Source organism: Oncorhynchus clarkii, unplaced genomic scaffold, assembly GCF_045791955.1.
Source record: "Oncorhynchus clarkii lewisi isolate Uvic-CL-2024 unplaced genomic scaffold, UVic_Ocla_1.0 unplaced_contig_6263_pilon_pilon, whole genome shotgun sequence".
NCBI lineage: Eukaryota > Metazoa > Chordata > Actinopteri > Salmoniformes > Salmonidae > Oncorhynchus > Oncorhynchus clarkii.
This window is the reverse complement of record NW_027258108.1, coordinates 48,040-75,919: the sequence shown is the minus strand read 5'-3', so window position 1 is coordinate 75,919 and position 27,880 is coordinate 48,040. Positions and strand designations below refer to the sequence as shown.

Genomic DNA, 27,880 nt, shown 5'->3' with positions numbered 1-27,880 from the left:
GAATAGGTAGGTTTGAATAGGTAGGTTTGAATAGGTAGGTTTGAATAGTGAATAGATAGGTTTGAATAGGTAGGTTTGAATAGGTAGGTTTGAATAGTGAATAGGTAGGTTTGAATAGTGAATAGGTAGGTTTGAATAGGTGAATAGGTAGGTTTGAATAGGTAGGTTTGAATAGGTAATTTGCTTAATTAATTAGGTTTGAATAGTGAATAGGTAGGTTTGAATAGGTAGGTTTGAATAGGTAGGTTTGAATAGGTAGATTTGAATAGGTAGGTTTAAATAGTGAATAGGTAGGTTTGAATAGGTAGGTTTGAATAGTGAATAGGTAGGTTTGAATAGGTAGGTTTGAATAGTGAATAGGTAGGTTTGAATAGGTAGGTTTGAATAGGTAGGTTTGAATAGGTAGGTTTGAATAGGTAGATTTGAATAGGTAGGTTTGAATAGGTAGATTTGAATAGGTAGGTTTGAATAGGTAGGTTTGAATAGGTAGGTTTGAATAGGTAGGTTTGAATAGTGAATAGGTAGGTTTGAATAGTGAATAGGTAGGTTTGAATAGTGAATAGGTAGGTTTGAATAGTGAATAGGTAGGTTTGAATAGGTAGGTTTGAATAGGTAGGTTTGAATAGGTAGGTTTGAATAGGTAGGTTTGAATAGGTAGGTTTGAATAGGTAATTTGCGTGTTAATTGTTCTGATGAGTACAAAAGGAGCCTCTCTCTTTCAGTTCATTTTGGAGGCGTTTTGGATTGAGCTGTTTGATTGGTTGTAAGCTGTCCTCAAAAGGTACACTTGTAATGGCAGTACGGTTGTTTTTCTTCTGGAATCACCGTGTAAAGAAGAAGAAGTAAATAATAATACCCAGAAGACCTTTTGCTTCTCCGCCATCTTTTTTATTTTGATTGAGGTTGAGGTTTTCCAGTTTGGCCGTCTGGCTCTACTCTACGTGACAGCTACTTACTTATGTGTACTTATGTGTACATTTTTTGCAATATGAAAAGCATATGATGAACAACAGAGGGTTTATACTTGTATCAAATCAATCAAACAAAGCTCATCAAAACTCAATAGACATTTTAAAATATTTAATCTGATATTAGACATGATCATGTCTCTAAATGAAACAACAAAAGCAAAATTATTTTGATTTCATGAGGATTAGACAAAAACACAGATGATCAGTCAAAAACTCAAGTCAGAACACAGCCTCTCTATTCTCTCATGTGATTTCAGGTCCTCTAACTGGGGAAATGTCTTTGCACAATGAGAGCAGTGGTATGTCTTCTCCTCCTGTGTATGTATTCTTTCATGCTTATTCAGCTGCCTTAACCAGTTAAATCTCTTTCCACACTGGGAGCAGTGGTAGGGCTTATCCTCTCGTGTGTGTGTCCTGTCATGCCTATTCAAGGCTTCTAACTGGGTAAAACTCATTCCACACAGTGAACATTGGTAGAGCTTTTCCTTTTTTTGTGTGTGTACTCGCTCGTGTGTTTTCAGGGACCCTAACCACCTAAAACTCTTTCCACAATGGGAACAGGGGTAAGACTTATCTTGTGTGTGTGCTTTCTCGTGCAGTTTCAGAATCCCTAACAACCTGAAACTCTTTCCACAGTGGGAACAGTGGTAAGGCCTCTCTCCTGTGTGCGTCCTCTCGTGCATTTTCAAGCCCACTAACCATGTAAATGTCTTTCCACATTTGGAGCAGTGGTAAGGCTTCTCTCCAGAGTGTATTCGCTTATGACTTTTCAGACTCCCTAACTGACTAAAACTCTTTCCACACTGGGAACAGTGGTAAGGCTTTTCTCCTGTGTGTGTTCTCTTATGACCTTTCAGGCTCCCTAACTGACTAAAACTCTTTCCACACTGGGAACAGTGGTAAGGCTTTTCTCCTGTGTGTGTTCTCTCATGTAATTTCAGGTGTTGTGATCGGTTAAAACTTTTTCCACACTGGGAGCAGTGGTGTCGTCTCGCTGGTTTGGACGTCTCTGGGTCTGGTTCCCCTGAATGACTCTCCCCGCTGTCAGAGTGAGAGTCTGGTCGCTCTCCTGCTAAAGACAAAGTATTTAGTTAAATACTAAACAGAGGCCTGAATGAAACCTTACTATGTAGTTTAATGGGCAGTAGGTAGCCTAGCGGTTAAGATCAAGTAAAAAAACAATTGAATCCATTTTAGAATAAAGCAGTAACATAAAACAACATTTTGAAAAAGTCAAGGGGTCTGAATACTTTATGAATGCACTGTATATCTGACCTTGTGTATTGGGTTATTGTCGTGCTGAAAGGTGAATTTGTCTCCCAATTTTCCTCCAGGATTTTGCCTGTACTTAGCGCTAGTCAGTTTCTTTTTATCCCTAGTCCTTGCAGGTGACAAACATACCCATAACATGATGCAGCCACCACCGTGCTTGAACATATGAAGAGTGGTACTCAGTGATGTGTTGGATTTGCTCCAAATATAAAGTTAACTTCTTTCTTTACTTTTAGTTCCTTATTCCTATTAGGTTGAATCCAGACTAGATTTATGTAATCCCACTTCCTATGAGGTTTAATCCAGACTAGATCCCTCATTAACCTGAGGTCAGAACATTTGAGGTCAGGTTTTCAGAATATTAACAATATTGATAAAAAAAACACTTGTGTCCATCATAATAATAAATATACACAATATGTATGTGGACACACACTCATATTAGTTGATTCAGCTTTGTCAGCCACACCCGTTGCTGGCAGGTGTATAAAATCGAGCACACGGCCATGCAATCTCCATAGACAAACAATGACAGTAGAATGGCCTTACTGAAGAGCTCAGTGACTTTCAACTGTCATAGGATGCCACCTTTCCAACAAGTCAGTTTGTCAAATGTCTGCCCTGCTAGAGCTACCTGGGTCAACTGTAAGTGCTGTTATTGTGAAGTGGAGTGGTAGGCCACACAAGCTCACAGAACGAGACCGCCGAGTGCTGAAGCGTGTAAAAATAGCCTGTCCTCGGTTGCAACACTCACTACCAAGTTCCAAACTGCCTCTGAAAGCAACATCAGCACAAGAACTGTTAGTCGGAAGCTTCATGAAATGGGTTTCCATTGCAGAGCAGCCGCAGAAAAGCCTAAAATCAACATGCGCAATGCCAAGTGTCGGCTGGAGTGGTGTAAAGCTCGCCACCACCCTTCACCATCTGGCAGTCCAACGGAAAAATCTGGGTTTGGCAGATGCCAGGAGAACACTACCTGCACCAAAGCATAGTGCCAACTGCAAGGTTTGATGAAGAAGGCATAATGGTCTGTTTTTCATGGTTCGGGCCACTTGAAGGGAAATTGTATTTATAATTTTTTTTACCCCCAGGTTCTCCTGTATTTAGTGATTTTCATTTGGTAGTTACAGTCTTGTCCAATCGCTGCAACTCCCGTACGGACTCAGGAGAGGCGAAGCTCGAGAGTCATGCATCCTCCGAAAACATGACCCTGCCAAAACACACTGCGTCTTGACACACTGCTCGCATAACCCGAAAGCCAGCAGCACCAACGTGTCAGAGGAAACACCATACAACTGGCGACGGCATCAGCGTGCATTGAGCCCTGCTCGCCACAAGGAGTCGCTAGAGCGCGATGGGACAAGAACATCTCGGCTGAACAAACCCTCCTCTAACCCGGACGACGCTGGGACAATTGTGAGCCGCCTCATGGGTAATCCTGTCGTGGCCGGCTGAGACACAGCCTGGGATCGAACCTGGGTCTGTAGTAACTGCGATGCAGTGCAGTGAAAAACAGTGGAAAGCCTACACATTATAGTTATCAGATTCACATGGAATTGTTGTGCAATTTAAATGTTTCAATATGAAATTATTTGGGAGGGGATGAAATGTGATTTTAGCTTCTAAAATGTGAGAATTGGGTTTTCATGAGTGAATTAGGCCCGACTCAGTGGCCCACCCACCTGAGGAGACATTGGTTATAAACTATGAAACACGCCCTCCTCTCCCTTCCTATATAAAGCTTTGACGACAATATAACTACCTGTTCCGAGGACGTGAGGACGACGGTCCATACGTTAAAAAGGACTAACATGTCAACTACAGAACTAAGCCAACCTCAGCGTGAGCTTTGGTTGTGAATGGTGTGAACTTTGAACTCTTATTCACTAAAGAAGTGAGACATCCTAGCCGTTGAGTTAGCAACAGCAGTTAAAAACATGGGCTAGGAAAGGACAGACAGAGTATCCAGTCTACCACCCAACGACAACACTACAACGTTTCCCGTTCACCACCAGAGACACTCTTCAAAGGACAAAGGACTCTGTTGGGCAACACGGCCATCCATCTACCACCAACCTATGGAAGCGCAGCTCAGAGTTAATATTTATTGCATTTTCCTTTTACAAATGGCCGGTAATTTAGAATGCATAGGATATTGTATTTACGATAGCACAGCTTCTCCCTTTGTTCTTCAGTCTTCCCGCTCTTTCACTCAAACCCAACCCCCGTTCTTTGTGTAACCAGCTGTCATATCTGCTCCGTCCGGCAGGGACATTTTCCTTTATGACATCATTTGTAATCAAGGTATGATTCATTCTGTGTATATGTAATTCTGTGTGATTAGTTAGGTATTTAGTAAATAAATAATTAACCCAATTTTGTATTGCTGATTCAACTTGTTAGCCAGGGTTCGTGAAGATAACCAAGAATTTACAACTTTCAGATGAGACATAAATAAGGTGACGATTGATAATGACTGCTATTGATGTAAAATATTACTAGGTCTTTAAGAGATTATTCGGAAGATAACTGCTCTATAAATATTGTTTAGTGGTGCCCGACTCTCTAGTTAATTACATTTACATGATTAGCTCAATCAGGTAATATTAATTACAGAGAAAGGATTTTATAGAATAGCATGCCATATCACTTAATCCGGCATAGCCAAAGACACAACATATTATAGTATTATAGTATAGTATTATAGTATATATTATAGCACTATAGGTCCAGGCTGAAAGAGACAGCAGCATGGAAGTATTATACATATATTATAGTACTATAGTAAAGTATTATAGTATTAGTATTATAGTATTATATTTTATAGTACTATAGGTCCAGGCTGAAAGAGACAGCAGCATGGAAGTATTATACATATATTATAGTACTATAGTAAAGTATTATAGTATAGTATTATAGTACTATATATTATAGTACTATAGGTCCAGGCTGAAAGAGACAGCAGCATGGAAGTATTATACATATATTATAGTACTATAGTAAAGTATTATAGTATAGTATTATAGTATTATATATTATAGTACTATAGGTCCAGGCTGAAAGAGACAGCAGCATGGAAGTATTATACATATATTATAGTACTATAGTAAAGTATTATAGTATTATATATTATGGTACTATAGGTCCAGGCTGAAAGAGACAGCAGCATGGAAGTATTATACATATATTATAGTACTATAGTAAAGTATTACAGCACAGTATTATAGTATAGTATTATATAGTATAGTATTAAAGTATAGTATTATAGTATAGTATATTATAGTACTATAGTATAGTATTATAGTATAGTATTATATAGTATAGTATTAAAGTATAGTATTATAGTATAGTATAGTATCGTACTATAGTATAGTATTATATAGTATAGTATTAAAGTATAGTATTATAGTACAGTATATTATAGTACTACAGTATAGTCTTATAGTATAGTATTATATAGTATAGTATTATAGTATAGTATATTATAGTACTATAATATAGTAATATAGTATAGTATTATATTTTATAGTATTAAAGTATAGTAGTATAGTATAGTATATTATAGTACTATAGTATAGTATTATAGTATAGTATTATATAGTATATTATTAAAGTATAGTATTATAGTATAGTGTATTATAGTACTAAAGTATAGTATTATAGTAGAGTATTATATAGTATAGTATTAAAGTATAGTATTATAGTATATTATAGTACCATAGTATAGTATTATAGTATAGTATTATATATTATAGTATTAAAGTATAGTATTATAGTATAGTATTATATATTATAGTATTACAGTATAGAATTATAGTATAGTATATTATAGTACTATAGTATAGTATTATAGTATAGTATTATATATTATAGCACTATAGTATAGAATTATAGTATAGTATTATATAGTATAGTATTAAAGTATAGTATTATAGTATAGTATATTATAGTACTATAGTATAGTATAGTATTATATATTATAGTATTAAAGTATAGTATTATAGTATAGTATTATATATTATAGTATTATAGTATAGTATTATACATTATAGTATTAAAGTACAGCAGCATGGAAGTATTATACATCCTCCCTTGTGGACATGTAACAATTATAGTATAGTATTATAGTATAGTATTACATATTAGTATTATAGTATTATGGTATAGTATTATTTATTATAGTATAGTATATTATAGTACTATAGGTCCAGGCTGAAAGACACAGCAGCAGTATTATACATCCTCCCTTGTGGACGTGTAACAATTCAAAACACTTCAGGTTTTCAAGTTAAAAGAGAGAAGAGAAGTGGAGTTATTACAGTTTCATTGAAGACAATTATTTTTTATTTTTAACAAAGATGGCATTTTATTTAACCTTTTGAGATATTGTTTATTTGTTGTTTATCTTTACGCAAACGTACGAGAGACAGACATGATTTGAGTTCATGGTTAATGGACTTTGAGTTTGGCGTCGATCAGATGTTTTGTTTCATGAGAAGATATTGAGGAAGTCATAGGTTCATGAGGCAAATATGTTCACTATGATGAGAAACACTTGTACCAAGGTACTAGGTTGTACGTCAAACAGGGTGGCGGGCTGAACCTTCTACTTTGAATGCTTCTTACAGTGCCACCTATGGGCCAATCTGTGACTTTTTTTGGTGTCTGAGTAGTAGTGTTGGCATACAGTCCTTCAATATTGTTGAAGTAAATTTTTTTCAAACAATTTGGCATTAAGATATTTGCGACAAAATAATAAAAAAATATTCAGTCTGTTTTTTTATCAGAGATTCAGTAACCCAATACATCATCAGACTGTACTGATCTCTATCAGAGATTCAGTAACCCAATACATCATCAGACTGTACTGATCTCTATCAGAGATTCAGTAACCCAATACATCATCAGACTGTACTGGTCTCTATCAGAGATTCAGTAACCCAACACATCATCAGACTGTACTGATCTCTATCAGAGATTCAGTAACCCAATACATCATCAGACTGTACTGATCTCTATCTCTATCATAACATGATATGCCTGTTAGGTATCTAAATATGTGGGATACGAACCAACTGGGATATCTAACAACACTGTAGGTAGGGTTTATAACAGGTAGGATATCTAACAAAACAATAGGTAGGTGTTATAACAGGTAGGATATCTAACAACACTATAGGTAGGTGTAATAACAGGTAGGATATCTAACAACACTATAGGTAGGTGTTAGAACAGGTAGGATATCTAACAACACTATAGGTAGGTATTATAACAGGTGGGATATCTAACAACACTACAGGTGTTATAACAGGTAGGATATCTAACAACACTATAGGTAGGTATTATAACAGGTGGGATATCTAACAACACTATAGGTAGGTGTTATAACAGGTAGGATATCTAACAACACTATAGGTAGGTGTTAAAACAGGTAGGATATCTAACAACACTACAGGTGTTATAACAGGTAGGATATCTAACAACACTATAGGTAGGTGTAATAACAGGTAGGATATCTAACAACACTATAGGTAGCAGGATATCAAACAACACTATAGGTAGGTGTTATAACAGGTAGGATATCTAACAACACTATAGGTAGGTGTTATAACAGGTGGGGTATCTAACAACACTATAGGTAGGTGTTATAACAGGTAGGATACCTAACAACACTATAGGTAGGTTTAATAACAGGTAGGATATCTAACAACACTATAGGTAGGTGTTAGAACAGGTAGGATATCTAACAACACTATAGGTAGGTGTTACAACAGGTGGGGTATCTAACAACACTATAGGTAGGTGTTATAACAGGTAGGATACCTAACAACACTATAGGTAGGTGTTATAACAGGTAGGATATCTAATAACACTACAGGTAGGTGTTATAACAGGTAGGATATCTAATAACACTACAGGTAGGTGTTATAACAGGTAGGATATCTAATAACACCACAGGTAGGTGTTATAACAGGTGCACATGTCAAAATGAGGGGATATCCTTCTTTAAGTGGAGGGGTTAATCTTTGCTGAAACACAAACTCCAGATTGACTTTATGTTAATTAAATGGGGTTTATACACCCATGTTTATTGACAACCCCTACTTAACCCCTACTGCTTTCAGCTATACGATAGGTGGTCCTAGTAAATAATGAAAGTTACCAGCACAGCACACCCACTGACAATACATTAGAATTAACTTATTCTCATTACCAGAATGAAGGTTCTCATTACCGAAACGAGCCTAAAAATGATGCGGTAATGAGAAATGTGTGTTTTGGTAATGAGAGGTCCTCAGCTTCATCTGGAAGAAATAGAAGACTGACTGAGTCAGCAAACTATTGACCACATCACTAAAGCCCATTCATGCCTCCATGTTGGTACGGTAATGGCTCTCTAAGTGTTGACCACATCACTAAAGCCCATTCATGTCTCCATGTTGGTAAGGTAATGGTTCTCTAAGTGTTGACCACATCACTAAAGCCCATTCATGTCTCCATGTTGGTAAGGTAATGGTTCTCTAAGTGTTTACCACATCACTAAAGCCCATTCATGTCTCCATGTTGGTAAGGTAATGGTTCTCTAAGTGTTGACCACATCAATAAAGGTGTTCAAAAGTTTTAGCTATTTTGTCATTTCGGTATTGACAAGGTCAAGTGTCATAAAGGGGGAGGGTGTGAGAATAAGACCCTCATTCTGAACACATATAAGTGAAACATTTTAAATATCTTGTGCTCATCTAATGAATACTCCACTAGATGCTGCATCATGGGGGAATAAAACTTTGTAAAAACAAATACTGGAGTTTTTACAGCAACTTAAACAAGTGTTACGGTTATGAGAAATATGTCCACAGACACTTTTCATGAGAATCACCTCTTTCACCACTTGATTTAGAAACCTAATTTCAATGGTCCAGTGTTGCACATTATTTTTATTTATATAATGAAATGTTTAACAAATCACTTAATTCACAATGTGACCAAGAAACCTAAAACCAACTTGGGATCGTTCACAGGGTAGGTTTTCCCATAGGATTGTTCACCCTATGGTTTTCCAATAAAGCACTTACTCATTTTTAAATAAATATTTGAAACTTTTAAATTTCAATACCTCGTCTTCAAACATGTGACCTAGCAATCTTCAAGGACTGAAGAGTTTGTGCCCCCGTTTTTAAGACACTACTTACTGGTTTTACTTAGATCTCCCGTCTCCTCTTCCTCTCCTTCCTCCTCTTTCAACGTGAAAGTAATCTGCCCCTCCTCTTCCTCCTCTTTCAACGTGAAAGTAATCTGCCCCTCCTCTTCCTCCTCTTTCAACGTGAAAGTAATCTGCCCATCTTCCTCTTCTTCCTCCTCTTCCAACGTATAAGTAATCTGCCCCCCTTCCTCTCCTTCCTTATCTTCTTTCAACGTGAAAGTAATCTGCCCCTCTTCCTCTCCTTCCTCCTCCTCCTCTTTCAACGTGACAGTAATCTCCCCCTCCTCTTTCACTCTGAAAACTCCTTCCTCCTCCTCTTTTACTTCGAAAGATTCTTTCTCTTCTGTCACAGTAACTTCTTTCTCTTCTTCTTTCACTGTAACAGCTTCATCCTCTACTTCTTGTTTAACTGTAACAGCCTCTTCTTCTTTCTCCGTCCAGCAGACCCCCTCTTCTTCAGCAGGAGTGGAGTAGCTAAGTGAACTCATGATCGGGGATGTTAGCTCGCTAGCTACTTAGCATTAGCGATTAGCCTAGTGCAAAGCTAACTTAGCAAGCCAGCTACCTGACAAACAACGTAAATAGTACATTAAATGGAACAACAAGTAAACAAAACAGAAATATGTTTAAAACACAGTGACTGATGTACATCAAAACAGCCTAAAAACATTTGATGTTTTTGGCTACGGAGGTGGCCGACCTACTGTTGTTTTACTGTTGAGGAAGGGTCCCGTCCACTACATTAGACGTCACACAAGCGGTATCGCCTGAAATCTGCACATCGCCATCTGCTGCTTGGAGTGGGTAACGCAGTTGTATTTATTTTATTTTGGGGGCCAAACGTTTGTTTAATAATCTAAGTGTAATATTTTATGTAAACGTACAAAGAGACGCGTGTGTTGATGGATTAGTGCAGATTTTTTTTTAAATAAGAGAATTTAAATACTATACTACACAACAGTAGTAGGCCTGATTACCAACAATGACGAGACATCTACAGCAGGGGTGGGGACCCCCCAATCCTCAGGGGCCTGATTGATGTCACACTTTTTCTCCATCCCTAGAAAACACAGCTGATTAATCAAACTGCATTCTGAACTGAAGATCATGATTAGGTGATTATTGGAGTCAGGTGTGTTAGCTGGGGATGGGGGTAAAACTGTGACACCAATAAGACACCCGAGGACTGGAATTGCCCCCCCACCTCCCCGGCCTACGGGGAGGAGGTGAGGGTCGTGGCAGAGTGGTGCCGGGAAAATAACCTCTCCCTCAACGTCAACAAATCAAAAGAGCTGATGGTGGACTTCAGGAGACGACACAGATAGGGAGCCTCTATCCACGTCGACGGGACCGCAGCGAGGAAGGTGAAAAGCCTCAAGGTCCTCGGCGTACACATCACTGACCATCTGAAATGGTCCAGACAGTGTGGTGAAGAAAGCGCAACTCTCCAGGACACCTAAAGCACCCGATGTCACAAAGGCCAAAAAGATCATCAAGGACATCAATGACCCGGGCCACGGCCTGTTCACCCCGCTATCATACAGATGGCGAGGTCAGTACAGGTGAATCAAAGCTGGGACAGAGAGACTGTTAAACAGCTTCTATCTCAAGGCCTTCAGACTGATAAATAGCCATCACTAGCCGGCCCTGAACTTAGTCACTGTCACTAGCCGGCTACCACCCGGTTACTCATCCCTGCACCTTAGAGGCTGCTGCCCTGTGTACATAGACATGGAATCACTGGGCACTTAAAAAAGGGGGAAACTAGTCACTTTAATAATGTTTAAATACTGTTGTACTCACTTCATATGTATATGTAACAGAATAACTTCAGACCATGCCCTCGCCCGAACCAGGGACCCTCTGCACACATCAACAACAGTCACCCACGAAGCATCGTTACCCATCGCTCCCCAAAAGCCGCGGCCCTTGCATAGCAAGGGGAACCACTACTTCAAGGTGTCAGAGCAAGTGACGTCACCGATTGAAACGCTATTTAGCGCGAACACCGCTAACTAGCTAGCTATTTCACATCCGTTACATCAATGCCACTCTGACATTGCTCATCCTAATATTTATATATTTTTTAATTCCATTATTTTACTTTTAGATGTGTGTGTATTGTTGTGAATCGTTAGATATTACTGCGCTGTTGGATCTAGGAACACCAGCATATCGCTACACCCGCAATAATATCTGCTAATTATGTGTATGTGGCCAATACAATTAGATTTGATTTTATAGCACATCCATCCGCATGAGCATTTAAGCCCAAATTCTTGCAGCCTCTATCGCCGCACCAAACAAAAAATATGTAACTTTGTCTTAGGAAAGATTAGCGACAGAGTGGCTTGACGACTCAAACTGAATTATTCCACTGTTCTATCGTTCGCTACAGACTTCAGTCTGAGACTGCCATCATTTACATTGATTGTGGTGACGTCTAAATGAGGGGTGTTTTACAAAACAAAGTAATCAGCGATTGGCTCATCTCCAACCAATCAGAGTAGCAACATTTTTCAAACCTCCACTCGGGGACCAATCAGAACAGTTAAAACGTGTTTCTGTTCTCGAAGTCGTCATGGAGGGACTCTGATCCAGATTCATTGCGGAGAACAAACGAGTGTATGTGGGCGTGGCGTAGCGTTTGGACGGAGCATGGAGATGGGTTAGCCGTCTGAAACAATAGAGTGCGCCTTGTTGTACTGTTGATGATTGTTCGGCAGCTTCTGCTGCTCTTTCGGCGTGGTGCAGGTGTACTACGTACTACGACTGGGGCCAGTTGTACTGTTAGAGGCCAGTTACATTAGACTTTGTTGTCATATCGTTTTCTTCACTGCATTGCAGGCAAAAGACCAATATTCATAAACATTCAACAATTTATTCACATTTTCTATCTAATAAGGGATGTAAATAAAGAACGATAGCAAAAATGTGTTATGTAAAAATGATTTCATACTCCACATTTAGGGGGGCCACAAGGGGGTCCAAAATTGATGTCACAGGGGCACTCCCCCCTCTCCAGAGATGTTCATCGAGTTCAAGTCCGGGCTCTGGATGGGCCACTCAATGACATTCAGAGACTTGTCCCGAAACCACTCCTGTGTTGTCTTGGGTGTGTGCTTAAGGTCATTGTCCTGATGGAAGGTGAACCTTCGCCCCAGTCTGAGGTCCTGTGTGCTCTGGAGCAGGTTTTCATCAAAACATCTCTGTACTTTTCTCCGATGATCTTTTCCTCAAGCCTGACAAGTCTCCCAGTCCCTGCCACTGAAAAACATCCCCACAACATGATGCTGCCACCACCATGCTTCACTGTAGGGATGGTGCCAGGTTTCCTTCAGATGAGACACTTGGCATTCAGGCCAAAGAGTTAAATCTTGGTTTCATCAGACCAGAGAATCTTGTTTTTCATGATCTGAAAGTCCTTTAGGTGCCTTTTGGCAAACTCCAAGCTGGCTGTCATGTGCCTTTTTACTGAGGAGTGGCTTCCGTCTGGCCACTCTACCATAAAGGCCTGATTGGTGGAGTGCTGCAGAGATGGTTGTCCTTCTGGAAGGTTCTCCCATCTCCACAGAGGAACTCTGGAGCTCTGCCAGGAGTTCTTGGTCACCTCCCTGACCAAGGTCCTTCTCCTCAGTTCGGCCGGGCGGCCAGGTCTAGGAGTCTTGGTGGTTCCAAATTTCTTAAATTTAAGAATGATGGATCCAACTGTGTTCAATGCTGCAGACATTTTTTAGTATCCTTCCCCAGATCTGTGCCTCAACACGATCCTGTCTCGGAGTGCTACGGACAATTCCTATGACCTCATTGCTTGGTTTTTGCTTTGACGGAACTCTCAAGACAACTGGGAACTCTGGAAAAAAACAAGGTCAAATCACGATGTCTTCAGGTTGGAAAGTCGGGGGTCTATACACACACGTACACATGGATTTAGTGTTGTAGATATGTGGTAGTAGAGTAGAGGCCTGAGGACACACTTAATATGTTGTAGATATGTGGTAGTAGAGTAGGGGCCTGAGGGAACACACTTAATATGTTGTAGATATGTGGTAGTAGAGTAGGGGCCTGAGGGCACACAGTTTATATGTTGTAGATATGTGGTAGTAGAGGCCTGAGGGCACACACTTAATATGTTGTAGATATGTGGTAGTAGAGTAGAGGCCTGAGGGAACACAATATGTTGTAGATATGTGGTAGTGGAGTAGAGGCCTGAGGGAACACACTTAATATGTTGTGAAATCTGTTATGACTGTTTTGTAATGTTTAAAAAAAATGTAGAACTGCCTTCATTTTGCAGGACTCCAGGAAGAGTAGTGGGGATCAATAATAAATACAGAGGCTTGTGAAAGGCAAATTACTTATATATTTATGCACATTATGCAATATGAAAAGCATGATGAACAACAGAGGCTTTATACTTGTATCAAATCAAACGAAGCTCATCATCAAAAACCCAACAGACACCTGATATTAGACACGATCAGGTCTCTAAATGAAACAACAGCAGGAACCTTATTCTGCTTTCATATATACAAATGGATTTCATAAAGATTAAACAAAAACACAAATGATCAGTCAAAAACTCAAGTCAGAACACAGCCTCTCTATTTTCTCATGTGATTTCAGGTCCTCTAACTGGGAAAATGTCTTTCCACAATGAGAGCAGTGGTATGTCTTCTCCTCCTGTGTATGTATTCTTTCATGCTTATTCAGATGCCTTAACCAGTTAAATCTCTTTCCACACTGGGAGCAGTGGTAGGTCTTATCCCCGCCTGTGTGTGTCCTGTCATGCACAATCAGGGCTTCTAACTGGGTAAACCGCTTTCCACACAAGGAACATTGGAGTTTTTTTTGTGTGTGTATTCGCTCATGCGATTTCAGAGTCCCTAACCACCTAATACTTTTTCCACAATGGCAACAGGAGTAAGACTTCTCTCCAGAGTGTATTTGCTTATGACTTTTCAGGTAATCTAACCGAGTAAAACACTTCCCACACTGGGAACACTTGTAAGGCTTTTCTCCTGTGTGTGTTCGCTTGTGTGATTTCAGGTGTTGTGATCGGATAAAACTCTTCCCACACTGGGAGCACTGGTAAGGCTTTTCTCCTGTGTGTGTTCTCTTGTGTGATTTCAGTTGTTGTGATCGGATAAAACTCTTTCCACACTGGGAGCAGTGGTGTCGTCTCGCCGATTTGGACGTCTCTGGGTCTGGTTCCCCTGAAGGACTCTCGCTGCCACTCTCGCTGCCAGAGTGAGAGTCTGGTCGCTCTCCTGCTAAAAGACAAACAAACGATTTAGTTCAATACTAAAACAGAGCCCTGATATGAAACCTCCATGTGATAAAACTATCTTCCTGTGTGGTTTAATGGGCTGTGTCTGTGCACCGGGGTTCAGTTGGTATTTTCTTTTGACCCGACTAGACGCATTAATAACATCCCAGGCAAATCATGATCTGTTGAATAGTTTATACTGTGTCCCTATCAAACAGCGACTGGACAAACATTATTAGGTATTACAGGTATTTATTTGTATTTCAGCATAATTGGGTTTTGTTCGGTCCATTATCCTCCTTTTCTAGTCTAGTAGAATTGATTTGATATTTAGATTATGGATGTGAGGACGACGGTCCATACATTAAAAAGGACTAACATGTCAACTACAGAACTAAGCCAACCTCAGCGTGAGCTTTGGTTGTGAATGGTGTGAACTTTGAACTCTTATTCACTAAAGAAGTGAGACATCCTAGCCGTTGAGTTAGCAACAGCAGCTAAAAACATGGGCTTGGAAAGGACAGACAGAGTATCCCGTCTACCACCTAACGACGACACTACAACGTTTCCCGTTCACCACCAGAGACACTCTTCAAAGGACAAAGGACTCTGTTGGGCAACACGGCCATCCATCTACCACCAACCTATGGAAGCGCAGCTCAGAGTTAATATTTAATCGCATTTTTCTTTTCCAAATGGGTGGTAATTTAGAAGGCATAGGATATTGTATTTACGATAGCACAGCTTCTCCCTTTGTCTCTGTCTTCCCGCTCTTTCACTCAAACCCAACCCCCGTTCTTTGTATAACCAGCTGTCATATCTGCTCCGTCCGCCAGGGACGTTTTCCTTTATGACATCATTTGTAATCAAGGTATGATTCATTCTGTGTATAGTTAACTAATATCAGTGACGGCTGAAGTGTGTGCCAGTACTTTCCTAGAATATTTTTTTCAGGTCACACTCAAGTCATTACTTATGATATCCAGACGGATATCAATGTCTTGTTCAATTGAACTAATAAGTGAAATTGCCAGATTTACATCCTCAAATGGATCTTTTTAAATAATATCCAAATTGATGAGTTTTCTAAATAAGACATTGTAAACTTTTTCCAAACTAACCTAGATGAAACAACTTCTCAGGTTAATTAAAGGTTAATTCCCAAATAGCCTATACAGGTCTGTTTTATCATTAAATTGATCAATCAGTAAAATGTGATTTTTTGTAAAACCATTCAGTAATCCAGTACTGACAGAAGCCCTGCCTCAGCGGGAATCCCATGTGGCTTCAGCCTTAGGGAGAAGTGTACCACAGTGTTGAATGTTCCCAACATTAGATCTACTGTTTACACTTATGATATCCAAATCAATGGAGATTGCATGGATTATCGTCTCAGTCAATTTAATAAGTTCAATTGTTGAACATACCTTAATGTTCTTCCAATCAAATGAGACACTTTCAAACTTCTCATATTAAACCTGGATGAAGCAACCTCTCAGGTTAATTAAAGTTTAATACCCAGGTAGGATTAATCATTGGCATTTATTAATTAATTCTATTTGCTTTTGCAAATTAATTCACGTCCAACTTCCACATTACTGGTACGGTACTGATGGTTCGTCAACATCTATAATTAGATTAAACTTGTCTTTGCAGCTTCCAATGAATTCCAAACCCAAACATCAAAAAAAATAAGACAATTTTTTCCTCTAAATGTTTCTAATAATGTGCAAGCTATCAAAGGTGGTCACCACTCCTCCGCTAATTAGTGAACCTCCACCCATAAAAGGATTGATCTCTGACCTCAGCAGCGATACCAACCCTAATTATGCCATTAGTGAAAAAACAGCCGAAATTGCGAACACTCTCCAAAAATCAACCATCAAACACAGGCTTTGTGACGGTTCTCTCCACTTCAGCACTTATGTATCGCCATCAAAGGTTGGCATCGGTCGAATACCGCAGTAAACAGCTGAAGCACGTGCCAGATGTGGCTAACATGAGGGGACAGGTGGAGAGAACTGAGCAACTATTGACAAAAGCAGGAACTGAAAACGTTCTGCTAGCCGAGGAACTGCGTTTGAAATCAGAACAATTAAAAGTAAATCGCAAATACTTATGACGATGAAAGAGCACAAACTCTTCAACAAAATCGTTTGTCTCCAGGAACAACTCGATTTAGCCAAAACTAAATACGATGCAGTCCACTCCAAACTCGATAAATCTGTTCGAGTTATCTACAAACAGGAGCGCGCAACTTGATAACATGCAGGCAGTTACACGGTTCTACTCAAAACGCTGCAGGCCAAAGACCATCAGTTAATGAACACAAGGACAAAGGTGGATGACAAATCAGCAGAACTCATTGAAGTCGCTGACCAAATGAATGATGAGAGAACTCAGGTGATGAAGATGGAAATATGAATGATGAGAGAACTCAGGTGATGAAGATGGAAATATGAATGCTGAGAGAACTCAGGTGATGAAGATGGAAATATGAATGCTGAGAGAACTCAGGTGATGAAGATGGAAATATGAATGCTGAGAGAACTCAGGTGATGAAGATGGAAATATGAATGATGAGAGAACTCAGGTGATGAAGATGGAAATATGAATGATGAGAGAACTCAGGTGATGAAGATGGAAATATGAATGATGAGAGAACTCAGGTGATGAAGATGGAAATATGAATGATGAGAGAACTCAGGTGATGAAATATTGATTTCTAAGCAGGCGGAGGAAATCTCATCACTGAATCTCTCGCTCCATACTCAAGACCTCTATCTGCAAACCATGACGGATAAGTTTGAGAACGAAAGTAGCAAATGCGACACTCACGTGTCCAAAATCAGTACTCTAAGTGCTCAAGTGGACTCTGCAATGCAGCAGAATACCACCCTTAGGTACCCACAGGATGAAGCCAACCCTCTCCACCCGCTTGATGCGGAATAACTTGACAAACTCAACAAGAATTTCCCCACCTTTGACCCCGTTCCAGGTCAGCCAAACGATACTGAGACGTTCCTAGCTGACATAGAGGACGCATTGGGTAGCTACCCGAACGCTACGGGTTCTGACAGGGTTTACCTGTTGAAGAGAACGTCGACAAGGTTAATTCGCCTACAACAGCAACACGTGCTAAATGACTATGCTAAACTTGCCACAGCTTTGAAATGTGAAAATCAGTGGTTCTGCGACTCGCAAACACGATAGCTCACTGGCGAACACGGTCAAACAAGCTCGGAACGAACACCCACAAGCTTACTATCATAGGCTTCGTTCAGCTTACTTTGGCCTACTCACTAAAACAGGCATGGAAGACCTGTTACCTTTTAAACAAATGTTTCTGTCGAATATGTACCCACCTTCATTACCTACTTGGGCCCTGCAGCCCACGTTGGCTTGCCTATCTTACAACTCAGAGAGCTTGCAAGCACAGCTTTTGAGGCATCAAAAGCTCGCAAACGCTAAGAGCCCTGACCACTCGGTTTTGAAGTTTGACCAGGAGCACTCACTCCAGTTAGAGGATTATCAGGTATTGGAGTGCTGAGAGATGACGCACAGCAACGGTTTCCACCACAAATCCAATAACCACCGCGGTCGACTGTAAAGTACGTCGCCATCAAAACGACTACCGCTACAATCGACCTGTTCGCTACGTTCCTGCCCCCAACCCACAGTGTCAGAGCCATCAAAACGACTACCGCTATAATCGACCTGTTCGCTACGTTCCTGCCCCCAACCCACAGTGTCAGAGCCATCAAAACGACTACCGCTATAATCGACCTGTTCGCTACGCTCCTGCCCCCAACCCACAGTGTCAGAGCCATCAAAACGACTACCGCTATAATCGACCTGTTCGCTACGTTCCTGCCCCCAACCCACAGTGTCAGAGCCATCAAAACGACTACCGCTATAATCGACCTGTTCGCTACGTTCCTGCCCCCAACCCACACAAAGTGTCAGAGCACAAGGGTAACAAAGGGTTGAAGGACGATCAAAACGTAGACCAATGTTCTCCAGAAGTTCCACTACGTGAAGAACTAAAGCGAGAAACATTTGAGAAAAGGGTAAAAGATAAGTCACAAGGATTAGACGGGGAATTACCAGACACCAGGTCCGTAGGAAATAACACCCATAGCAGGGACGTTAAAATTCAAATCTCTCCCGCTCTCACTCGAGACCCTATCCAGGGCCCACTTGATCAAGAAACAAGACTCTGTTACAAAGGTTGCGAAGAAAAAGGTCAAACACTTTGTTAAAGCCAAGCCCACTCAAAATCTGAAAAGTCGATCTGCTTCCACCTTGAACAGAAATGACACATCACGTCTGTGCGAACGACCCCTCCACTTTGTGGGGAATATGTCCACTAATCACGAATCTAAACGGCCTGGAGGACTGCTTAACTTGTCATGCGCTAATTGATTCAGGCGCGACGATATCACTCATCTCTCAAACATTGTTCGATGATTTCAAAAGAGCTTTGAAGCCAGCTAAACGTTGGTTAAAAGTGGAACGATGCGACACTACACTTCGAGGGGTCACTCAGACTACCTCGCCTCTCACTTTGAGAGTCATGCTGAAACTACACTTCAAGGACGTATCGCTCGTTCACCCTGTGTATGTTACCAGCCTCGAAACGGGTACCCCTGCTACTTGGAGCAGACTTGATGGATCGGTTACTCCCATTGATGGATTGGAAAACCAACCAGGTATGGTCACAGGCCACCGTGCCTTCTCCACTGACCACACTGTCCTCCCCTAACACTAGCTGCAACGCAGTCATTCACGAGGGGTATCTGTCAAAAGCACCCCTTGGGAAAAAGACGTTTAGAAACCTCTTGGGGCAGAATCCGATCCAAGGAGATATTACGATATCTCGACACATTCCATCAGCCAATCTGATTGACCATTCTTGTCCTGATGTCGAGCCAGCTGTCTCTGTGAAAGAGCAACTTCCCTCCTCCTTGCAGTCATGCAATACAGTAGTTGAGATGGAACTTCTCTTGCCCTTCGGACACTTCCGCAAACACGGCGGCCGTCTCAGCAAGAAAAACATTGATGCGCAGAGTATACTCTGCTTCCGATGATACACCTTCTGCTTTGTGGGGGACTGTCAACCCTTACAATGACACTAATGGCGTTAGTGCAGCAACTGACCCGATGACTCCCACTGGTGAAACACTTTGCAATATCACAGACCGATATCCTCGCCTCAGTTTGCAGGTACTGAAGAGGTTGCCACACGCGGACACGCCGAAAATTACCTGATGCGGTAATGAGAAATGTGTGTTTTGGTAAAGAGAGGCCCTTAGCCTCATCTGGAAGTAATAGGAGACAGACATTATGAGTCAGCAAACTATTCACCACATCACCTTAGCCCATTCATGCCTCCATGTTGGTAAGGTAATGGTTCTCTAAGTGTTGACCACATCACTAAAGCCCATTCATGCCTCCATATTGGTAAGGTAGTGGGTCTCTAAGTGTTGACCACATCAATAAAGTTTTTCTAAAATGTTAGCTTTGTCATTTCGGTATTGACAAGGTCAAGTGTCATAGGGAGGGTGTGAGAATAAGACCCTCATTCTGAACACATATAAGTGAAACATTTTAAATATCTTGTGCTCTTCTAATGAAAACTCCACTAGATGATGCATCATGGGGGAATAAAACTTTGTAAAAACAAATATTGGTAGTTCATAGGATCGTTCACAGGGTAGGTTTTCCCATAGGATCGTTCACAGGGTAGGTTTTCCCATAGGATCGTTCACAGGGTAGGTTTTCCCATAGGATCGTTCACAGGGTAGGTTTTCCCATAGGATCGTTCACAGGGTAGGTTTTCCCATAGGATCGTTCACAGGGTAGGTTTTCCCATAGGATCGTTCACAGGGTAGGTTTTCCCATAGGATCGTTCACAGGGTAGGTTTTCCCATAGGATTGTTCACCCAAAAAGCACTAACACGTTTATATAGAAATATTAGTAACGTTACAATTTCAATACCTCGTCTTCAAGCACTTGACCTAGCAATCTTCAAGGACTGAAGAGTTTGTGTCCCCGTTTTTAAGACACTACTTACTGGTGTTGCTCAGACCTCCCGTCTCCTCTTCCTCCTCTTCCAACGTGCCAGTAATCTTCCCCACCATCTTCACTCCGAAAACTCCTTCCTCCTCCACTTTCATTCTGAAAGCGTCTTTCTCTGTCACAGTAACTTCTTTCTCTTCTTCTTTCACTGTAACAGCCTCATCCTCTACTTCTTGTTTAACTGTGTCAGCCTCTTCTTCTTTCTCCGTCCAGCAGACCTCTTCTTCTTCAGCAGGAGTGGAGTAGCTAAGTGAACTCATGGTCGGGGATGTTAGCTCGCTAGCTACTTAGCATTAGCGATTAGCCTAGTGCAAAGCTAACTTAGCAAGCCAGTTACCTGACAAACAACGTAAATATTAACGTTACATTAAATGGACCAACAAATAGACACGGCAGAAGTATGTTTAAAACACAGTGACTGATGTTTTAGGAAATGTTGGCTACGCAGGTTGCCGACCAAATGTTTGACTGTTTATGAAGTGTCCCGTCCACTACAATAGACGTCACACTAGCGGTATCGCCTGAAATCTGCATATCGCCTGAAATCTGCATATCGCCATCTGCTGACTGGAGGGGGTAACGCGGTAGTATTTATTTTATTTTGGGGCGGCAAAGATTTGTTTCATTGAAGTGTAATATTTTATGTAAACATACAGAGACGCGTGTGTTGATGGATTAGTGCAGATTTTGTAAAGAGAGAATTTAAATACTATAAGACACAACAGTAGTAGGCCTGATTACCAATGACGAGACATCTAGAAAGCTTGGACCAAGAGACTAAAAAACAGCTTCTATCTCAAGGCCATCAGACTGTTTTTTAACTATCACAACTGGTTACCGCTCGGTTACTCAACCCTGCACCTTAGAGGCTGCCGGCGTATGTACATAGACATGGAATCACTGGGCACTTAAAAAAAAGGGAAACTAGTCACTTTAATAATGTTTACATACTGTTGTACTCACTTCATATGTATATACTGTATTCTACTATATTCACTCTGACATTGCTCATCCTAATGTTTATATCTTTCTTAATTCCATTATTTTACTTTTAGATGTGTGTGTATTGTTGTGAATCGTTAGATACTACTGCGCTGTTGGATCTAGGAACACCAGCATATCGCTACACCCGCAATAATATCTGCTAATTATGTGTATGTGGACAATACAATTATATTTTATTTTACAGCACATCCGCATGAGCATTTAAGCCCTAGTTCATGCAGCTCTCTATCGCCGCACCAAACAAAAACATATGTCACTTTCTCTTAGGCCACTCTGTCTCTAAACTTTCCTGTCGGCTCATACTGAATTATTCCACTGTTCTGTCGTTCGCTACAGACTTCAGTCTGAGACTGCCGTCATTGAAGTCGATTTAATTAATTATTTGCTTACAAGTTTTTGCGTTTTGCTTTTGATGTCTTTTTACATTCTTTTTTTTCTGAATTTTTAAATATGTTTACATTCACAACTTTATTTTTCATTTTCACAACTTATTTCATTTTGAATTCAATACACATGGCGTGAATTTGACCCCATAGGGGGGAATTGAGAGCGGTTGTATGAAACCAATTAGTACATTTTATTTATTTTTTATTTTACCTTTATTTAACTAGGCTAGTCAGTTAAGAACAAATTCTTATTTTCAATGACGGCCTAGGAACAGTGGGTTAACTGTCTGTTCAGGGGCAGAACGTCAAGCAAAGCTCTTCACCCTGCCAAGCTGCTCTTAATTGTTGCCTTTGATGAATTGTGGAACAGTCTTATTCCGTTAGTACTGTATGTTAGTTAGTTCGTACCTTAGTCACGTGCGATATCTCAGACAGCACTGGCCTGATTTTGACGAAACATGGGTGAATGATGCCTCTTGCCATTGAGATCTGGCATTTACAAAATTACATTGATTGGCCAGATGTTGGCGCTGTAACAAGATAAACCCATTTTAAAGTCCCATCTTATTCCATTTTGTTGAGGAACATTCCATTGTTAGTTAATTAATTCAACATAATTCAAGTGAAATTAGTGTTGTAAATATGTATGGTATAAATTACAGTGATCTGTCTTTGCAATTACAGTCTTCTTGTTAATTTCAGCCTCATATTTCTCTTTGGCTTTTGTTTGTCTGTCTTTCCTCTTGGTGGCATTCATACGTCTTTGTGTCAACAACTTGAAATGGAACCCAATTTAAATAGAAGCCTTTTCCCAACTGTTGTTTTCCTGTCAAAGGCTGGGCATCTGGTGAAGGTCAACAACATGATATATTACTATTAGAATGAAAGGCTGGGCATCTGGTGAAGGTCAACAACATGATATATTACTATTAGAATGAAAGGCTGGGCATCTGGTGAAGGTCAACAACATGATATATTACTATTAGAATGAAAGGCATCTGGTGAAGGTCAACAACATGATATATTACTATTAGAATGAAAGGCATCTGGTGAAGGTCAACAACATGATATATTACTATTAGAATGAAAGGCTGGGCATCTGGTGAAGGTCAACAACATGATATATTACTATTAGAATGAAAGGCATCTGGTGAAGGTCAACAACATGATATATTACTATTAGAATGAAAGGCTGGGCATCTGGTGAAGGTCAACAACATTATATATTACTATTAGAATGAAAGGCTGGGCATCTGGTGAAGGTCAACAACATGATATATTACTATTAGAATGAAAGGCATCTGGTGAAGGTCAACAACATGATATATTACTATTAGAATGAAAGGCTGGGCATCTGGTGAAGGTCAACAACATGATATATTACTATTAGAATGAAAGGCTGGGCATCTGCTGAAGGTCAACAACATGATATATGACTATTAGAATGAAAGGCTGGGCATCTGCTGAAGGTCAACAACATGATATATTACTATTAGAATGAAAGGCTAGGCATCTGGTGAAGGTCAACAACATGATATATTACTATTAGAATGAAAGGCATCTGGTGAAGGTCAACAACATGATATATTACTATTAGAATGAAAGGCTGGGCATCTGGTGAAGGTCAACAACATGATATATTACTATTAGAATGAAAGGCTGGGCATCTGCTGAAGGTCAACAACATGATATATGACTATTAGAATGAAAGGCTGGGCATCTGCTGAAGGTCAACAACATGATATATTACTATTAGAATGAAAGGCTAGGCATCTGGTGAAGGTCAACAACATGATATATTACTATTAGAATGAAAGGCTGGGCATCTGGTGAAGGTCAACAACATGATATATTACTATTAGAATGAAAGGCATCTGGTGAAGGTCAACAACATGATATATTACTATTAGAATGAAAGGCTGGGCATCTGGTGAAGGTCAACAACATGCTATATTACTATTAGAATGAAAGGCATCTGGTGAAGGTCAACAACATGATATATTACTATTAGAATGAAAGGCTGGGCATCTGGTGAAGGTCAACAACATGATATATTACTATTAGAATGAAAGGCATCTGGTGAAGGTCAACAACATGATATATTACTATTAGAATGAAAGGCATCTGGTGAAGGTCAACAACATCATATATTACTATTAGAATGAAAGGCTGGGCATCTGGTGAAGGTCAACATCATGATATATTACTATTAGAATGAAAGGCATCTGGTGAAGGTCAACATCATGATATATTACTATTAGAATGAAAGGCTGGGCATCTGGTGAAGGTCAACAACATTATATATTACTATTAGAATGAAAGGCTGGGCATCTGGTGAAGGTCAACAACATGATATATTACTATTAGAATGAAAGGCATCTGGTGAAGGTCAACAACATGATATATTACTATTAGAATGAAAGGCTGGGCATCTGCTGAAGGTCAACAACATGATATATTACTATTAGAATGAAAGGCTAGGCATCTGGTGAAGGTCAACAACATGATATATTACTATTAGAATGAAAGGCTGGGCATCTGGTGAAGGTCAACAACATGATATATTACTATTAGAATGAAAGGCATCTGGTGAAGGTCAACAACATGATATATTACTATTAGAATGAAAGGCTGGGCATCTGGTGAAGGTCAACAACATGCTATATTACTATTAGAATGAAAGGCATCTGGTGAAGGTCAACAACATGATATATTACTATTAGAATGAAAGGCTGGGCATCTGGTGAAGGTCAACAACATGATATATTACTATTAGAATGAAAGGCTGGGCATCTGGTGAAGGTCAACAACATGATATATTACTATTAGAATGAAAGGCATCTGGTGAAGGTCAACAACATGATATATTACTATTAGAATGAAAGGCTGGGCATCTGGTGAAGGTCAACAACATGATGTATTACTATTAGAATGAAAGGCTGGGCATCTGGTGAAGGTCAACAACATGATATATTACTATTAGAATGAAAGGCATCTGGTGAAGGTCAACAACATGATATATTACTATTAGAATGAAAGGCATCTGGTGAAGGTCAACAACATGATATATTACTATTAGAATGAAAGGCTGGGCATCTGGTGAAGGTCAACAACATGATATATTACTATTAGAATGAAAGGCTGGGCATCTGGTGAAGGTCAACAACATGATATATTACTATTAGAATGAAAGGCATCTGGTGAAGGTCAACAACATGATATATTACTATTAGAATGAAAGGCTGGGCACACTTTGTTTTGTGTGGAAAAAGCACAGAAGTTTCGGTATACCACTATTATATACTAACCTCTGTGGTAAAGGGGACACGGGCACAGAAGGAGCGAAGGAGACGAGACCAAAAAAGGCAACATGAAAAACAAGCGGACAAAAAAATAACGCTCATAAAAATAAAAAATGATTTTGAATTTGATATATCGCACAGCCCTAGGTACAGAGAGTAAGTAGCCATTCAAAAAGCATGATAAACACCATTATTGCACACAGAGTGATTCTATTAAACTTATGTGACTTATTAAGGACATTTTTTACTCCTGAACTTATTTTGGCTCGCCAATAACAAAGGGGTTGAATACTTATTGACTCAGGACATGTAAGCTTTTCATTTGTAAAAAAAAAATATATATGAAATTTCACTGTGGGGTATTGTGTGGGGTATGGTGTGGGGTATGGTGTGGGGTATTGTGTGGGGTATGGTGTGGGGTATGGTGTGGGGTATTGTGTGGGGTATGGTGTTGGGTATGGTGTGGGGTATTGTGTGGGGTATTGTGTGGGGTATGGTGTGGGGTATTGTGTGGGGTATGGTGTGGGGTATGGTGTGGGGTATGGTGTGGGGTATGGTGTGGGGTATGGTGTGGGGTATGGTGTTGGGTATGGTGTGGGGTATGGTGTGGGGTATTGTGTGGGGTATGGTGTGGGGTATGGTGTGGGGTATGGTGTGGGGTATTGTGTGGGGTATGGTGTGGGGTATGGTGTTGGGTATGGTGTGGGGTATGGTGTGGGGTATTGTGTGGGGTATGGTGTGGGGTATTGTGTTGGGTATGGTGTGGGGTATGGTGTGGGGTATGGTGTTGGGTATGGTGTGGGGTATGGTGTTGGGTATGGTGTGGGGTATGGTGTGGGGTATTGTGTGTCGGCCAGTGACACAAAATCTCACACGAATCAATGTTCTAATTCAGGCTGTAACACATCAAAATGTGGGGAAAAGTCAAGGGGGTGTGTATTTTCTGAAGGCACTGTATATTCTCCAAGAATCAATGGCTATATATCGTTCATTTAAAAGTTTTAAAAAAACTGCATGTACTAATCACAGGTTTCCCCTTTAACAATTCCTACAGTAGAGGATCCACCATAGTCATGTCTCTCTCCTGTGTGAACGAGAACATCAAAATGAGTAGTAAACTCCCTTTGATATTTTAAGTAGAACATATGCTTCAATATTGAATTTTAAAAGCCTGTTATACTAGATGAGGGGAACTTTAATATAGACAACATGGAGAATTCAATACATCTAATTGAAAAGTCCCTAAAATATATGAACCAATGGCAGATTGACCCTTTAACAATTCCTACAGCACTGAACAACATATTCAACTGTAGAACTTCAGTAGAATGCCACTTGAAAACCACACATTAGTTCAACAACTGCATAGTTTGTGCCCCTGGTTTTAAGACAGTACTCACTGGTAATGATCAGATCTTCAGTCTCCTCCTCCATTCCTTCCTCCTCATCCTCTTTCACTCCCAAAACATCTTCCTCATTTTCTTTTATTGAAATAGCCTCCTCTTCCTCTTTCACCCCAAAAGGTCCTTCCACTTTTTTAATTATAATATCCTCTTCTTTCAACATGACAAGCTCCTCGTCCTCCTTTTTAATTCTGAAAGATTCTACCTCTTCCTTCTTTCACTCCAAAAGGTTCTCTCTCTTCTTTCACTATATCATCCTCTTCTTCTTTCAGTCCAAAAGGTTCTCTCTCTTCTTTCACTATATCATCCTCTTCTTCTTTCACTCCAAAAGGTTCTCTCTCTTCTTTCACTATATCATCCTCTTCTTCTTTCACTCCAAAAGGTTCTCTCTCTTCTTTCACTATATCATCCTCTTCTTCTTTCAATGTGAAAGCCTCCTCTTCCTCCTTTTTCATTCTGAAAACGTCCTGCTCTCCTTTTATTGTAATATACTCCTCTTCTTCTTCTTTTACGACAATGTTCAGCCCCAGAGCTTCTTTCTCCGTCCAGCTGACGACCGCTTCTTTAGCAGGGGGCGAGTAATTTCGTGAGCTCGTGGTCGGTGATGTGCCACCATACTGCCACCTAGAGGGGTGGTGTTGGAACATTTATTATAAGTCGATGTTGTCAATGTTGGTGATTTAACTTTAACCTGCAGTTATGGAACGTTTTCTCGCAAGTATCATTTTAATTGGCCGATTCCTCCCGATGACCCGGATGGAATCATGCCATCCTTCCTCAACCCCATAGGACAGGGATCATCAACTAGATTCACAAGCCGCATGACGAATTTTATTTTTCTTGAGCGGAATGTCGTGGGGGCCGGAACAGAAATACAAATCATTTGTAGACGGCAAATGGACCTCCTTGCTTATATTTTTATACGATCGCGTGTCTCTCTATTATGCTTGGGAACAGATTTCTTGAATTAAAATCACTTGGAGCTGGGG

At 40.2% G+C, this 27,880-nt stretch overlaps 2 protein-coding genes across 4 annotated transcripts; both read right to left on the bottom strand.

Moving 5' to 3' along the window:
• Window positions 1-1,065: 1,065 nt before the first annotated feature.
• LOC139395680 (zinc finger protein 135-like) lies at window positions 1,066-10,180 on the bottom strand. 2 transcript variants are annotated; one of them, XM_071143005.1, is made up of 2 exons: window positions 9,434-10,180; window positions 1,066-2,043 (listed from the first exon to the last, which is right to left on the bottom strand). In XM_071143005.1, the coding sequence occupies exons 1-2, from the start codon at window positions 9,930-9,932 to the stop codon at window positions 1,178-1,180; spliced, it is 1,365 nt and encodes a 454-aa protein (XP_070999106.1). In that variant the 5' UTR covers window positions 9,933-10,180; the 3' UTR covers window positions 1,066-1,177. The 2 variants fall into 2 exon arrangements, with proteins under 2 accessions (XP_070999106.1, XP_070999107.1); XM_071143006.1 differs by having other exon boundaries at window positions 1,066-2,040.
• Window positions 10,181-13,787: 3,607 nt separating this feature from the next.
• On the bottom strand, window positions 13,788-21,291 carry LOC139395681 (zinc finger protein 180-like). 2 transcript variants are annotated; one of them, XM_071143007.1, is made up of 2 exons: window positions 20,791-21,291; window positions 13,788-14,717 (listed from the first exon to the last, which is right to left on the bottom strand). In XM_071143007.1, exons 1-2 carry the CDS (start codon window positions 21,053-21,055, stop codon window positions 14,020-14,022), a joined length of 963 nt encoding a protein of 320 aa, XP_070999108.1. In that variant the 5' UTR covers window positions 21,056-21,291; the 3' UTR covers window positions 13,788-14,019. The 2 variants fall into 2 exon arrangements, with proteins under 2 accessions (XP_070999108.1, XP_070999109.1); XM_071143008.1 differs by having other exon boundaries at window positions 13,788-14,714; window positions 20,791-21,286.
• Window positions 21,292-27,880: the final 6,589 nt, after the last annotated feature.

Bases quoted from the DNA above. Each gene is read 5' to 3' on its own strand.
- LOC139395680 (XM_071143005.1), bottom strand. From the start codon at position 9,932: ATGAGTTCACTTAGCTACTCCACTCCTGCTGAAGAAGAGGGGGTCTGC. The intron at 2,044-9,433 runs GTAAGTAGTGTC...CTTTGTCTTTAG, and splicing joins GGGAGATCTAAGTAAAACCA to CAGGAGAGCGACCAGACTCT.
- LOC139395681 (XM_071143007.1), bottom strand. From the start codon at position 21,055: ATGAGTTCACTTAGCTACTCCACTCCTGCTGAAGAAGAAGAGGTCTGC. The intron at 14,718-20,790 runs GTAAGTAGTGTC...TTTGTCTTTTAG, and splicing joins GGGAGGTCTGAGCAACACCA to CAGGAGAGCGACCAGACTCT.